This window comes from Lissotriton vulgaris, chromosome 7, assembly GCF_964263255.1.
Source record: "Lissotriton vulgaris chromosome 7, aLisVul1.2, whole genome shotgun sequence".
Lineage (NCBI taxonomy): Eukaryota > Metazoa > Chordata > Amphibia > Caudata > Salamandridae > Lissotriton > Lissotriton vulgaris.
In genome coordinates, this window is record NC_141695.1 from 1,014,729,133 (window position 1) to 1,014,742,958 (window position 13,826).

At 43.4% G+C, this 13,826-nt stretch overlaps 1 protein-coding gene across 1 annotated transcript in view; it reads left to right on the forward strand.

Moving 5' to 3' along the window:
• Window positions 1-13,826, forward strand: part of KCNIP1 (potassium voltage-gated channel interacting protein 1) — a 1,655,018-nt gene that overhangs the window by 1,544,269 nt on the left and 96,923 nt on the right. Inside the window, exon 4 of the mRNA XM_086931430.1 lies at window positions 8,774-8,843. Coding sequence (XP_086787556.1) covers window positions 8,774-8,843 — 70 coding nt within the window. The remainder of the gene's footprint in view (window positions 1-8,773; window positions 8,844-13,826) is intronic.

A 13,826-nucleotide genomic window follows, 5' to 3' on the forward strand; every position in this document is an offset into this window, starting at 1 on the left:
GAAATATGAACAGGGAAGGGCTGGTCCTAATGTGTAGAGGAAGGGTGTTCCAGAGTTTGGGGGCGGCAACCAGAAAGCGCCTGTCACCCCAAGTGACTGTTCTGGTACGAGGCACTACTAGGTGATTGTGGTGAGAGGAGCGAAGGGAACGGGTTGGGGTATAGTGATGAAGATTATGTTTGAGGAAGTAGGGGCCTTGGTTATTGAGTGCCTTGTAAAGAATACACAATGATTTAAATTTTATACGGCTACGTATCGGAAGCCAGTGAAGTTCCCTGATGGTGTTTGAGACCGATGCAAACTTGGGAAGTCCCGCCAGCATCCGGGCGGCAGCATTTTGAATGGACTGCATCTTGTTAGTCACCCGGGATTGTGCATTTAGGAATAGAGCATTACAATAGTCCAGTGCGGACAGGACTAGTGAGCTGACCAGAGTTCTCCCAGCAGTGTCCGGTAGATATGGTAGTAATTTCCTGATCATTCTGAGTTTCATATGAGCAGTCGCCGCAGTCTTGTTAGCGTGTGCCATGAAATTTAGACCTGCATCAAAGGTGATACCCAGATTTCTGACTTTAAGAGCTGGGCTGGGAGGAGTTCCAAACGATGTTGGCCACCATTCTGGTGACCAGGCCGGAGAAAGGTGACCGAAGATGACCACTTCAGTTTTATCTGAATTAAGTTTGAGACAATTCGTGGCCATCCAGTCACCTATGGCCACCATTCCCCTGGTAAATGACTTGGCCACTTCATCCCCATCCCCTTTAATGGCCAGTACCAGTTGGGTGTCGTCGGCGTAGGAGGTCAGGCTCATCCCAAATGCTTTGATGACACTAGCAAGGTCCGACACGTATATGTTAAAGAGCGTCGGACTTAGGGACGAGCCTTGGGGGACCCCACACGGCAAGGACACTTTAGGAGATTGGTATGGTCCAAGTGATACCGCCTGAGTTCTGTTGGCCAGAAATGATACAAGTAGGTCCAGCGCTGTTTTCTGGACCCCTAATCGTTCGACACGGTCGGCCAAGATCTTGTGGTCGACCGTGTCGAAGGCTGCAGATAGATCCAGCAGGACCAAGACTGCTGTCCCCCCCTGATCTCGTATGGCTCGGATATCATCTGCCGCTTTTAGAAGGGCGGTTTCCGTGCCATGGCATTTGCGAAAACCGAACTGAGTATTGTCGAGCAACTGGTGCCGCTCAACAAACTCCGACAATTGTTGGTTCATACCTTTTTCTATGACCTTGGCCAGGAAGGGGAGACTAGCTATCGGCCGATAGTTTTTTAGTTCATCTTTGTTAAGATTGAATTTTTTTAGTAGGGGTTTGGTCTGGCAGGCGATTTTAAAATAGCGCCCTCGCAGGTGCTGGACCGCCCTGGAGACCGCATCCACCACTCTCAGGACACCTCCTTTCTCCACTAAATTATGGCTGATAACTCACTGCTAGATGTCTGGCAGCATGCACACCCTGGCGAGTGCGAGGGAACATGTGTCTCAGGCTCGCGAGGCTCCTGGTCCCGCCTTGACCTCTGGATCACCACTTGGGATATTGTCTCCATGGACCACATGGCCCACTCCTTGTCTGATCATGCTCCTGTGTGCCTACGTATGCGACTCCCACTCACACTTCGCCATATGGTCACATGGCGCCTACCTCCCAATGCCCTCCGCGATGCCTACTTACGCAATGACATTCGCTGCGCCTTCATCGCTTATTTTGAACACAATTTTGGCTCAGTCGAGTCACCCTCAACCCTTAGGGAGGCTTCTAAGGTCATGATTAGGGGGAAATACATCACCAGGCTCCCTCGAGTGTCTTGAAAATGACATTAAAGTCTTAGCCCTTGAGTAATCTCGCGACCCCAGCCCTACCACACTCGCGCTGATCAGGATCAAGCTCCATGAATCACATGAAGAGTCTGATAGAGAGGTCATATTTCTAGGTAGAGAGGCCCGCGCTCGACGTTATACCGGGGCGACCGCCCTGGCAAAACTCTTGCGAATCTCCTTCAGAAGCCGCACACCTCTTCTTATATTACAGCACTGAGTGATGAAGCCGCGGGCAGGACCACCTCTCCCAAGGAGATCATAGCCAAGATTTCCGCCTTCTACTCCCAATTATATACTGCAGGAACTATGGCCTCTCAAGAGATTATGGACCAATACTTCGACTCTATCGAATTACTGCGACTTGGTAACAGTCACCGGGAATACCTAGATGAGCCATTTACCCATGAGGAAATTTCTACAGTTATTGCGGAACGTCCGGTTGAGAAGGCCCCCGGTTCTGATGGATTCACCTCTCTATAACATGTTCATTATTCATACAACCTAACAAAGGCAAAGATCCCAACTCTTGTTACTGGATGAAGTCCTAGGTTTAGCTTAGCTCAAGGTTAAGTTTGAATCTCACATAGTAAAGCGTGTCACATTAGGGAGATTTGTGGGGTGATTTGTGGGAGATTCGTGGGAAAATCGTGGGTGCACATAAAGCCGAGGTTGAAGTTGGATTTATTGATTGCACTGTGTCCATTGCCGCACCCATCACATGCACAGACTCAGTCTGCGCGTCTCACCGGGGGGTGAGTTGGGGTCAGGGGGGTGGGGAGGGGGGGGTCTCTCGTGGGAGGGGGGGGAGGGGGAAAAAGAAGCAAAAAGAAAGTTCATGCAATAAATATGTTTTTTGATATATCGGAGATGTTGAAAGTGGTTACACTTGTCATTGCTAGATACAGGATAAAATGTGACTGGTTAGCTTGTTGGCTGGTTTCTCTCCAGGGCTATGTCAAGGATTAAGATAATTAGCCTTAATATAGGAGGACTGAACGATTGGAAAAAGAGGGAAAAGTTCGAGGAGTATGTTAAATTAATAAGGCCCGATATTGTCTGCTTACAAGAGACTCACCTGCCATGGAAAAAGAAACATTGGTTAAACATAAGGGGGTATGAAATATTGTCTTGTTCCTCACAGACCTCAACTGTAAGGGGGGTAGCCATCATAGGCCGGGTTGGATTGGGTGGGGTCAAAAAATCAAAAGCTGACCCGTTGGGAAGAGGGGCTATATGTGAATTGAAATTAGGTATCACTCTCTGTTCAGTGTATGGTTCCAATCTGGACGATCCAGGGGTGATGGATTATATTGAAAGGGAGCTCACTAACTGGCCATCACCTTTGGTATTTTGCGGCGACCTCAATATCTCAGCAGATTTCACAGGTAACACCCTATATAATGGTCGAAAGCCCCGGGTATTCAGGGCGGTCTCCTCTATAATTCATTCTTATGGCCTGAAGGATGTCTGGGGTAATCTAAAGAAAGATGAACCTGGGTTCACATACTTTTCACATCCATTCAATAAATATACAAAATTGGACTATTTTTTAGTATCAGCCACACAACTTAGCAATGTTGAAATTTCAATGCTCCCAAAGCTAATTTCGGATCACAATCCACTTGTTTTGAATATGTCTATTACTAAACCAAGGGAAAAAATGAGACCGTGGTCTTTTGATAGAAAACTTCTAGTAGATAGTAATTACATCGCACATATAAAGGGGTGGTCCCAATCTTTCTTTGACGCTAATAGATATAGTGCTTCCCGTGGCATGGTTTGGGATAGTTTCAAGGCTGGTTTAAGAGGGGAGACTATTAGCTTTTCTGCACGGTTGTGGAAAAATATGAAGGAAGACAGGGAGTGTCATTTGGCTAGGTTGGCGAAGGCCGAGGAACAACATAGGAGAGATGTATGCAGCGGGATCCAGGGGTCTCAGAGCCTAGATAGCTTAAATACTATAAAAGCAGATATCCAGCGGCAATTAGCAAAGAAAGCTGCAGCAGAATATCAGACTCGCAGACTGGGAATGTATGAAACAGGGGAGAATGCAGGCAGGGCCCTAGTGCTTCGGATAAGGCAAGCCACCTCAAAAAATATCATTACTGAAATTAAAGATGGTGAGCAGACCTATAAAAAGCCAACAGAAATTTTAGAGGTTTTTAGGCGATTCTATCAGGTTCTCTATAAGGAGGAGGCAGATACAACCTACCCGGGTATGAATTGGCAGGATACAGATACTAATCTGTCGCCCAATGAGAGGGAATCCTTAGAACAGGATATCACTATGGAGGAGCTCCTGCAGGCACTGAAAGATCTATCAGCAGGTAAGGCAGCAGGGCCTGACCTTATACCCTTGGAAGTCTATAAATGCCTGAGTGAAGAAACGGCCCCTCTCCTATTAGATCTATTTAACGGGGTTATTAATACAGGCACTATACCAGAATCCTGGACTAAAACCAATATAGTGGTCTTTCACAAAAAAGGCAAACCCAAGGAGAGCCCAGGTTCTTATTGGCCTATATCATTAATAAATAGCGATAACAAACTCTTCGCTAAAATACTGGCCTCACGGATGGGGAGGATTATCGCGGGCCTCGTCTCTCCCTGGCAGCACGGTTTCATTCCCGGAAGGGGTACCACCGACCATATAAAAAGAGCTATAACTCTGTTTGATATGCATGCTGGGGAGGGGGAGGGGGGGGGGGAATCGCGATGATCCTCCTCGATGCCGAGAAGGCGTTTGACCGGGTTAAGTGGAGCTTTCTTTGGAAAGTGATGGAGGGCAGAGGATTCGGCCCCCGATTTCTGCAGGCAATTAAGGCCATGTATCACATTCCAACAGCTAGTATCCAGCTAATGGGTGAGGGCTCCAAGCCGATCCATATTTCAAGAGGGACAAGACAAGGGTGCCCGTGCTCGCCTATCCTATTTGCACTGTATATCGACCCCCTGATTTGCCACATTATGGGCAATATTAATATAAAACCAATTATCACCAACGGACTTGAAACCAAAATCCTTGCATACGCGGATGACATAGCTATCACCACTGTGGATCCTGCTAGAGCTATGAGGGAATTAATTAACATCACCTCTGATTTTGGGAGTGCTTCTGGATATAGATTAAATGTGGCAAAAACACAGGTATTATGTTCAAGTAAAACAGTCAAATTGGATGATAGATATGTGGACTCAGTTGTCTATTTGGGAATCACAATTAATGCCCAGACACAGGAAATTATTAAAGATAATTTCTCACCATTATTGATGAAAATGAAACAGGATCTAAAGCGAATCGATACTCTTCATTTATCAATTATAGGCAGGGCCAATGTCATTAAAATGACAATGTTTCCAAAAATCTTATATAAATTTAGGTCTATCCCCTTTAAAATCGATGATATTTTGATCAGGGAAATGGAGGCAATTTTTATGAACTTTGTCTGGCAATATGGTAAGGTGAGGAGATCAATCAAATGTATGTCTCTACCCCAGGAACAGGGCGGATTGGGTATACCTAATCTAAAATTCTACCACTGGTCTTGCCTCCTTACAGACATGGCTATACTTTTCTTCCCTGCTAATATGATACACTGCCAATGCGGTATTCCATCCATATACAAGTTAGTATTAGGGAACGAAGCTTATGGAGTACTGTTAAGGAACTATGATAAACGTTTCTTCAAGTCCCCAGGGTATAAAATATTGGAAGATATCCGGGCGGTATGGTTGGCAATACAGAAGAACCAGAGCATTCCGAAGTTTAACAAGCATACTCCACTTTGGAACTCAGGGCTATTCCCTCACTTAAGTACAGATGGGTCCTGGAGACATTGGGAAAGACAGGGAATCACCACATTGGGTCAAGTGATGGTAAAGGATGCTCTGAGGCCCCTCGATCTCCTGATGTCACGGTATGCACTTCAAGGCTCTCAAGAGTTTAAATACATACAATTGACCAACACAATTAAATCCAAGAGACCCATCATAGATGTATCAAAAGAATGCACACTTTTAGATTATATGAAGGGAGGCGGCCGTCGGATAAGGAAAATATATGCATTATTCTTGGGGACACTGCCAGATGATATGCTTAAGACAGAGGCTACCTGGGTTGGGAAACTGAGTGATCCCGATATCGATCTAGACAGAGCCATTCTTATGGATAAAAGGTTTCTACGATCCTCAAACCTAAGAGCGCAGCATTTTAAAACTCTATTTAACTTATATCACACACCGGCAAAACTGTTTGACTGGGGAAAGAGAGCAGATAACAACTGCCCTAGATGTGGTAAGGGCCCTGCCGATCTGCCTCCCATGTTTTGTGGCTGTGAGAAACTAGGGCCAATTAAAAACGAAATTGTAAAGTTTTTAGAGGGGCTGCTAGATGTCAGGATTGACCTATCCCCTACACTTTTAATAATTGGGGTTGACGCCAAATTGGGTTTGAGCACAGAGTCGGAGGCACTTGTTTTTATAGCAACAGCAGTCTTTTGAATATTAATCGCTGCTGCATGGAAGGACACCGAGGCTCCAACCTTTCAGATGTGGATTTGTAGACTACTTGGGATCCATAACATAGAGTCAGAGCTGTATGCACTGAAGGGAGCGAAATCCAGGGATATGGGACTAAGGCTCTGGTCGCCCGTGGCATCATGGAGGCGGTCAAAAACCCTGGGCTTATAGCTTTTTAACATCCATATAGATACTTCCCTCTCGATCTTAACATATTTCTTGTATTTTCTCTTATATTAATGGTTTTAATCTGTTCGAATATCCTTATTATAAGTTGAAAATCTGTTATGCATATTTATATCTTTGTATGTATATTTATATGGTATTGTTATGTCAGCGCGTGTTTTCTCCTAAGTATTTGATATGCTATTGTCATGAACTTTCAATAAAATAAAAATAAAAAAAAAAGGATTCACCCCTGAATTTTATAAACAATACGAGCCCCTTCTCATCCCGCATCTCGCCGAAATGTATATATCGACTCTCGTGAACAGGGTAGATTCAGCATGGCTCTGCTTACCCTACTCTTGAAACCTGACAAACCCCAGAAAGCTGCGATTCGTACTGTCCTTTATTCCTGATGAATACTGACAACAAAATTTACGCTAAACTCCCTGGCCAACCGTCTCCTTCCGCTCATGTCACTGATCGCTCACCCTAACCAGTCAGGTTTCATCCCGGGGCACGTCACCTCACTTAATCTGAGCACTATTTTCTTGGTCCTTCATCAGATCAACCCTACTCTCCCTGCCGAGGCCGCCTTATTAGATGCCACAAAAGCCGTTGACACCCTAGAATGCCCTTTCCTCTTTTATCTTCTCCCTTGATTAGGTTTCAGTCCAGATTTTGGGTGCAAGATCCAATTGCTGTACACCCTCCCCACAGCGCGCATCAAGGTAAATAGGCAGGTCACTGATCCTATCACCATCTCGAGGGGCACCAGGCAGGGCTGCCCCCTCTCCCCTATGCTCTTCGCCATTGCTATGGAGCCCCTGGCAGCTCGGCTGTGTCAGCATCACACGCACCAGGGTATCGGTTTCTCGGCCCGCGCCCTTGTCACTTCCACGTACGTGGACGATATCATGATGTACATTCACGAGCCTCAGGAGAATCGTGCGCCAGTGACCAGGGAGGCTATCTGTTTTGGGGCCTCTCCAAAGTCCTGGTCAACTAGAGTAAATCTGTCCTCTTTCCACTAACGGACGCAACCAAGCCCTGTTCTCCGGATTATCCTTTAATTTGGGCAACCGGCCCCACCAGGTACTTGGGCATCTAGTTAAGTAGGGATGTGGACAAACTGTGGAGGTCCAATTTTGGTAGAACAGTGGACTGGCTGGAGTCCAAGATAGGCCCATGGCAAAGACTCCCCCTATTACTGGCTTAGGCGCTTTGCCATAGCTAAATTGGTTGTACTCCCTAAATTCCTCTATCTCTTTTTGAATATTCCCATTCCACTTACGTCACGATTATTCCCAAAACTATGCTCTAATATCATCACACTGCTTTGGGCCGAGCACCATCCCACTATCGCCTATGACATTTTAACATTACCCTTGGCTTGGGGCGGTATGGGGGCCCCCGATTTCAAGCTCTGTGCGCTGTGCACCCAGGCCAGTTTTCTCCACTTCTGGATACATCGAACGCCTTTACAACCTCACGTGGCAATGGAGGCGGACCTTGCTTCCCCATGGCCGCTGCAGACTGCTCTATTTTTGCCACACAAAGTACCACACAGCGAGATTGACACGGTCGAATGTTTGCACTGGGCTTGGGATGTGTTATATATTTAGTGAATGCTTTGTCAAAACAGTAGTAAATCTGCACACACCGAAGTACTTCTTGAATGGGTCCAAATGTCATCCTTTTTGAAATTTACAAACATTGGAGTAGTAGGCTTGGAAAGAAGCACCAGTCTCAGATTTCCAGGCATACTACTGACACTAAAACATGCAAAAGGTGATGGGCCAAATGCCTGAAAATAGTCTAACGACTGGCTGTTGTTCCTGTAGCATTCTAACACATTGTGTTTTGCCTAAAGTGATGCTCTAGACAGAGGCCCACCTAATGCATTTCAGTATTGAACCTGTTCCTCATGGAACACTCTATGCCATGCCATAACTTGGTCATCTCGCACCCTCAACCTGCAGCCCACTGTTTAGATTCACAACCCCTGAATCTCACTGACTAACTACATCTGCCTAGCTATCATTCTTTCTGAAGAGGCCTGATAACAGTGCTGTAAGTACTGAATATACATATATTTATTTGCATCTAATGTCTGGGGATCAGTGCCAAATACGTTTGGAAATGTAATGTATTCTATGAATAGTGCTGTTGTATCATCATGGTAGTGATTACAACACAAAACCATGTTAAGTGTACCAGCAAATGAATGTTAATTGTATACATTTATTTTCTTTCTCATAGGAATGCCCAAGTGGGATTGTTAATGAAGACACATTTAAGCAAATCTATTCCCAGTTCTTTCCACATGGAGGTGAGCTGGCACTGATTTTTCTTCTACTCAGCAAATGAATTAATTGCATTTTAAATACAATAGAATGTTTATTCTAGAGTTCTGCCATAACATTCACCCAGTCTAACATAAATGGCTTTCTGAGCTTACTGAGTTTCTGTAGTTAGATTTTCAAAGGTAGTAAATGTGTGTTTTTAACTCTTTAAAGAATCTAATTGAAGATTTACAAATATTCCAATTCACATATCAATCAAATTAAATCATCAGTTTGACCACTTTCACTTTATGAAATGATGTGAATATGTGAAATAAGTAGTACTTTTTAAATGAATACAATGGCTGCACAACTAACTTTTTTTAAACTCCTGTAAAATCCATCAGAAGGGCATGACAGGCACCCTGGTAGTTGATGTGTGTTTCAATCAATACAGTGACACCAAAGACTTCTCCTAGATGGAGGGCTCCGAAGGTGCCTTAGTCTCTGCTAAGCTTAAAGCAAAAGAACTGTATGCCAAACTCTAGATGGACGCTGCCTTAATTGCCATGTGTTCAGATATCAACAAATGTTACTTTGTCCTTCGTTATTTATTCAAGTTGACATGCATTTGATTCCAGAGAATATTCAATGTGATCAATTTTCCGAAACTTTCAGCACATTGTGTATTAGACTGGCATTATTTACGGAAAGAATCAGTTGAGTAAGGGACATTGTGTCACTGATCAGAGAGAAACTGCCCAGTGCCATTTTGTGTAACTTACACTGATTTCAGAGTTGTCGTTTTTCTGCCCCCAAAATCACCCTTGCTGCTGAATGATGACTGACTTTGAGTGGAGGTCGAAATCTGCTGGATCGACAAAATAGTAGCAGCCTTAGTATTTAATGCAGCTCTAAATAACACTATACGAATAATTAATTAAATGAGTTGTCATATATAATATGAGAGCATAAAAAATACATGCAGGTGAAATTAGTTTACCAATTAGAGTAAAATATTTGTTGCCAGGAACAACCTAGGCCCTACAGACTTTTTCCCTCCCCTGGTCAAGCTGTAATAATTGGTGATCTCCTGGACCAGTACTCTTATCCCATGTGGGTGCTAATGTGTTTTAACCTTTACTTTTTGTTTTTACATTGTACCTTGCTCAGCGGCTCTTTAGTGTTTGTCTTGAGTGCTGACTGAGGTTGGATTATGCTCAGAAGTGAGAAGAAACCCTGCTCTCAGACCTCAGGACAGGGCCGATGGTTGAAATAGAGAGAATTAAAACTCCTAGATGTCTTTTATGGGGGGGAGGTGGATTTAGGAGCACAGCGCCTTCACTAATGTCGGTTTGGGCCTGTTCAGTCCATTACAGTTCCATTACAGTGCAGAGCATACCAACAGTAGTTTTTGTCTGGAACTAAGCATGGGAAAAAGCAACTTAATTAAAGTGGTCCACTGTTTGTCCTTTTTTGCCATTGGAGTCCTCCGAGTAGCATAATAAGCATTTTCTTAAAATCCAATGCAGGTCTTAGTAAATACTTAGCTCTAACTCTCTTTCATATATCACAAGAGTATTTCATGTTCCTTTATTATTCTTCCAATGCACGTGCCAACTTTGAGTCAACCACACTACATATTTGTATTTCCGTTACTCAACTGAAGAAAAAAAGGCGGTGCGCAGTGATTGTAAATTGTGTTACAGAGATTTTAATGATAAAGTTGCTGCAAAAGTAGCATTCTCTCACAAGGATTTTGATTTTAAATCGAATTCATCACCTTCTACTCATAATAAAGGACATATTTTGGAATTGGTACTTTCCTTGGGAGGAGATATTAGAAAAGTCATTATGAAACCATTCGATGGGTTTGATCATCTTCTGCTTTCCTTTCAGACCAAGGCGGTGCAGAGCTCTTTAAATAAACATGTAAATTGATTTCTCTCTAACATAACTATAAAAAGTTCAGTAAAGATAACCCCGATCAGATACTTCATAGTCAGGGCTTCAAATGTCAGTCAAGCACCAAGGTTGATGAAATGGTTGAGTGGTATAATTTCATGTTCAAACCTTTACCAATTATTTTGCCATGGTCACATCTTCAAAGCACAACAAGTCAAATAAATCTCAACTGTAGTTCACAGGTGATCAAAATACTTTAAAACCAAGTGAGGAAATATGGCAGAAGTATTCCGGTGAGGGTCGCAAATCAGAATTAAAAAAGGCTAGGAAGCCATGCAAGAAGGTGAAATAGAATGAGAAAAGAGAATGCAGTAATGACAAATCTACAAGAGTTTCTCATTTTATAAGGTCCTTGTTCGGACTTGAAAGGAGATGAGGGGTCCTAAATTCCATGTGCATACTGGGATACCATTCAAATTTATTTCACAGATTAGATTGAACATATTTGCTCTAAGATTGATTTCTCTGAAACCCCCCTTTTGCCTGGGTGAGTTGTGTCGTTCTTGTCTTGTGAAATTGTTCAATATGGCACTAGCCCTATATAATACACTGAACACTGTGATTCACTCTTTACAGGATCAGCTATCATTAGTTATTCAATCAGATGCTTGGTTGACTCCTCTTCTGACAAGTTATGGGACAGAAACTGGAGTGCTATTAAAATATCATTCAAGCATTCCTTGGCTTCTTTAAGACTTAAAAACAGGGATGACATTCCCACTTCAAGAGCATGAAAAAAGGCACAGTACTCATGAGGACTGGGAATCAGGTTTTCACACACATCAGGGCACAAAATCAGTACTGATAAATGTTCAGTCCATCTTAACATTGTAGATTATTTGGACTCAGCACTTTTTACATTACTCAGTCTCTTGGCAGCCTTCAAATTCCTTGACCACCCTATGCCTTTTGAAATTGACGGTGCCGGTGTGGAGGACAGGTCCCTAAAACTCATTTCTATCTCTCTGGAAAAATAAAGTTGCCATAGATTTTAAAATGTCAGAGTATTTTACACTTAACTGTGGGTCTTCCACAGGTACTCTATGTTCCTTCTCTTCTTTTTAATATTTATATGCAGTCGTTACCTAAGATACTGGTTAATCGTATGTCGATGGACTGTCAAGTCCATCAGATCATGTGGTCTTCTACAACCTCAAGCTCCTCGGAAATACTATATATCTGCTGTTGCTGGAAAATAGTCTTGCCATATGCTCAAACATTGATCACGCCATTGCCTTGTTGGCAGGAACCTCAAAAGCTAATGACTAAAGCTATGTATCCTGCAAAACTCTGCCATAAAACTAGTGTTTGATATTTCCAACTCCAGGCAAGTCTTTGAGGTATTATGCACTGACTACTATTGGCATCCATCATCAGGTTTAAAAGGCTAAGGCGGATGAACAATTCTTTATTTGGGAATGCTCTGGGCTATTGGAGACAGAGCAGTACACCCTTTTATCCCAATATGTTCTGAGAAACAGTTTCTAGTAGTACCAAATTAGGAAGAAAAAAAGAGAAAATTAGTTTCTGTTGATTTGTGCTTACAATGTGGAACTCGCTACCACGTAGCCTTTAGCATGCTCAACAGCTCCTGCCATTTAAAAAGCGCTGAAAATGTATAACAAGTATTTAAACCTATATAAGCACTTAGGTGAATTTTGTAATTAATGGCACTTTATAAATTATGATTTGGTTTGACTTAACCATTTACAAACACTTTGATAGTTGATGATTTTGCCGGATTCCTGAACATTATCTCCCTCCATCAATCCGGTTCATACTCCTTCCCTAAACTCAATATTAACCATCCGTGCTGTATGTAGCTCTCTCTCTCCATTTCTGTCTTTCCACAGATGTTAGCTTTTATCTTCCAAAGCCACATGGTTGGTCCTGCCTCAATAAGTAGTCTGTTCACTGGTTATAAATCTCTTAATGAAAGACCCATACTTGGTTCACACTCTTTACTCAGAATCTTCATGTCCTACATTGGTGTATTTAAGAAATTGGGTTACTGGTTGAAGGGGGTAAAGCCCTACTCAAGCAGCAATCACAATCCTTGTCCTGGTGAAGTCAGAAGCAAATCTCAAATTAAGCTGTGCTTAACCCTCTGGTAACTTGGCACAGAAGCAGGGAGGATTAACTTAGAGGCAGTGTGTGAAGCATGTATTCAGTACGTCAAACAGTAATAAAATGAAACACAGCACAAGAAAAATCCCACACCAATTAAGAAAATCTGAACAAAATGTAATGAATAATTTAATTCCAAAGTAACAATAATCCAATGAGTAGAACCAGAGATATGCATTTTTAAAGATTTAAGTGAAAATAGCGCCAAAAAGCAAAAAGTGCTACTCATGGCTATCTCATTATGTGAGACCGGGTGAAAGTTACAAGTTCAAGCTGAACGCGATGGAGTGCAGGCTGGACACAGGGACCAGGCTGGTTCAGCTGAAAGAGTTACCTTCATAGTCCAGCACAAAGAGTTCTGTTCATGGTGGAAGGGGCCGCAAGGAGCACGGAGAGCTCTGTTGATGGCTGTTGAGTAGTGCAAAAAGCAGGCCAGGCATCGTGGATGGTCATCGCTGTATCACAAAGAACTTCACAATGGTGGGTGGTATTGGCTGCAAGATCTGTGTGCAAACTGGCTCTTTGTGTTCGCGAAGAGCCTAAAATCTTTAGATGAGCTCAACTTGCACCATACCAAAGGCCCACAACAAGAGTGGCACCACTTGGGGGTCAGGAACACATTCCAGCAATAGCCAGAAGGGGTCTGGCAGGTCCAGTTGCAAGTCCAGGCAGTGGGTCAGCTCAGCAGTTGCAGGGAACTTCTGGATCTTGTTATGTCCCTGTAGCTCAGAACAGGAGGTCAGCTGACTGACACTTGGAGTCACTTCAGTTTGGGATGAAGGGTACAGTTCCAGTCTGCCTTCGCAGCAAGCAGGACAGCATGCAGCAAAGTAGCAGGGCAGCAGAGTGACAGTCCTTCTGCTAGAAAAGCAGCACAGCAGGTCTTCCTCCGTAGCAGCCACAGGTCCAGGAGTGTACTAAAGTGTTGGGTCTGAGGG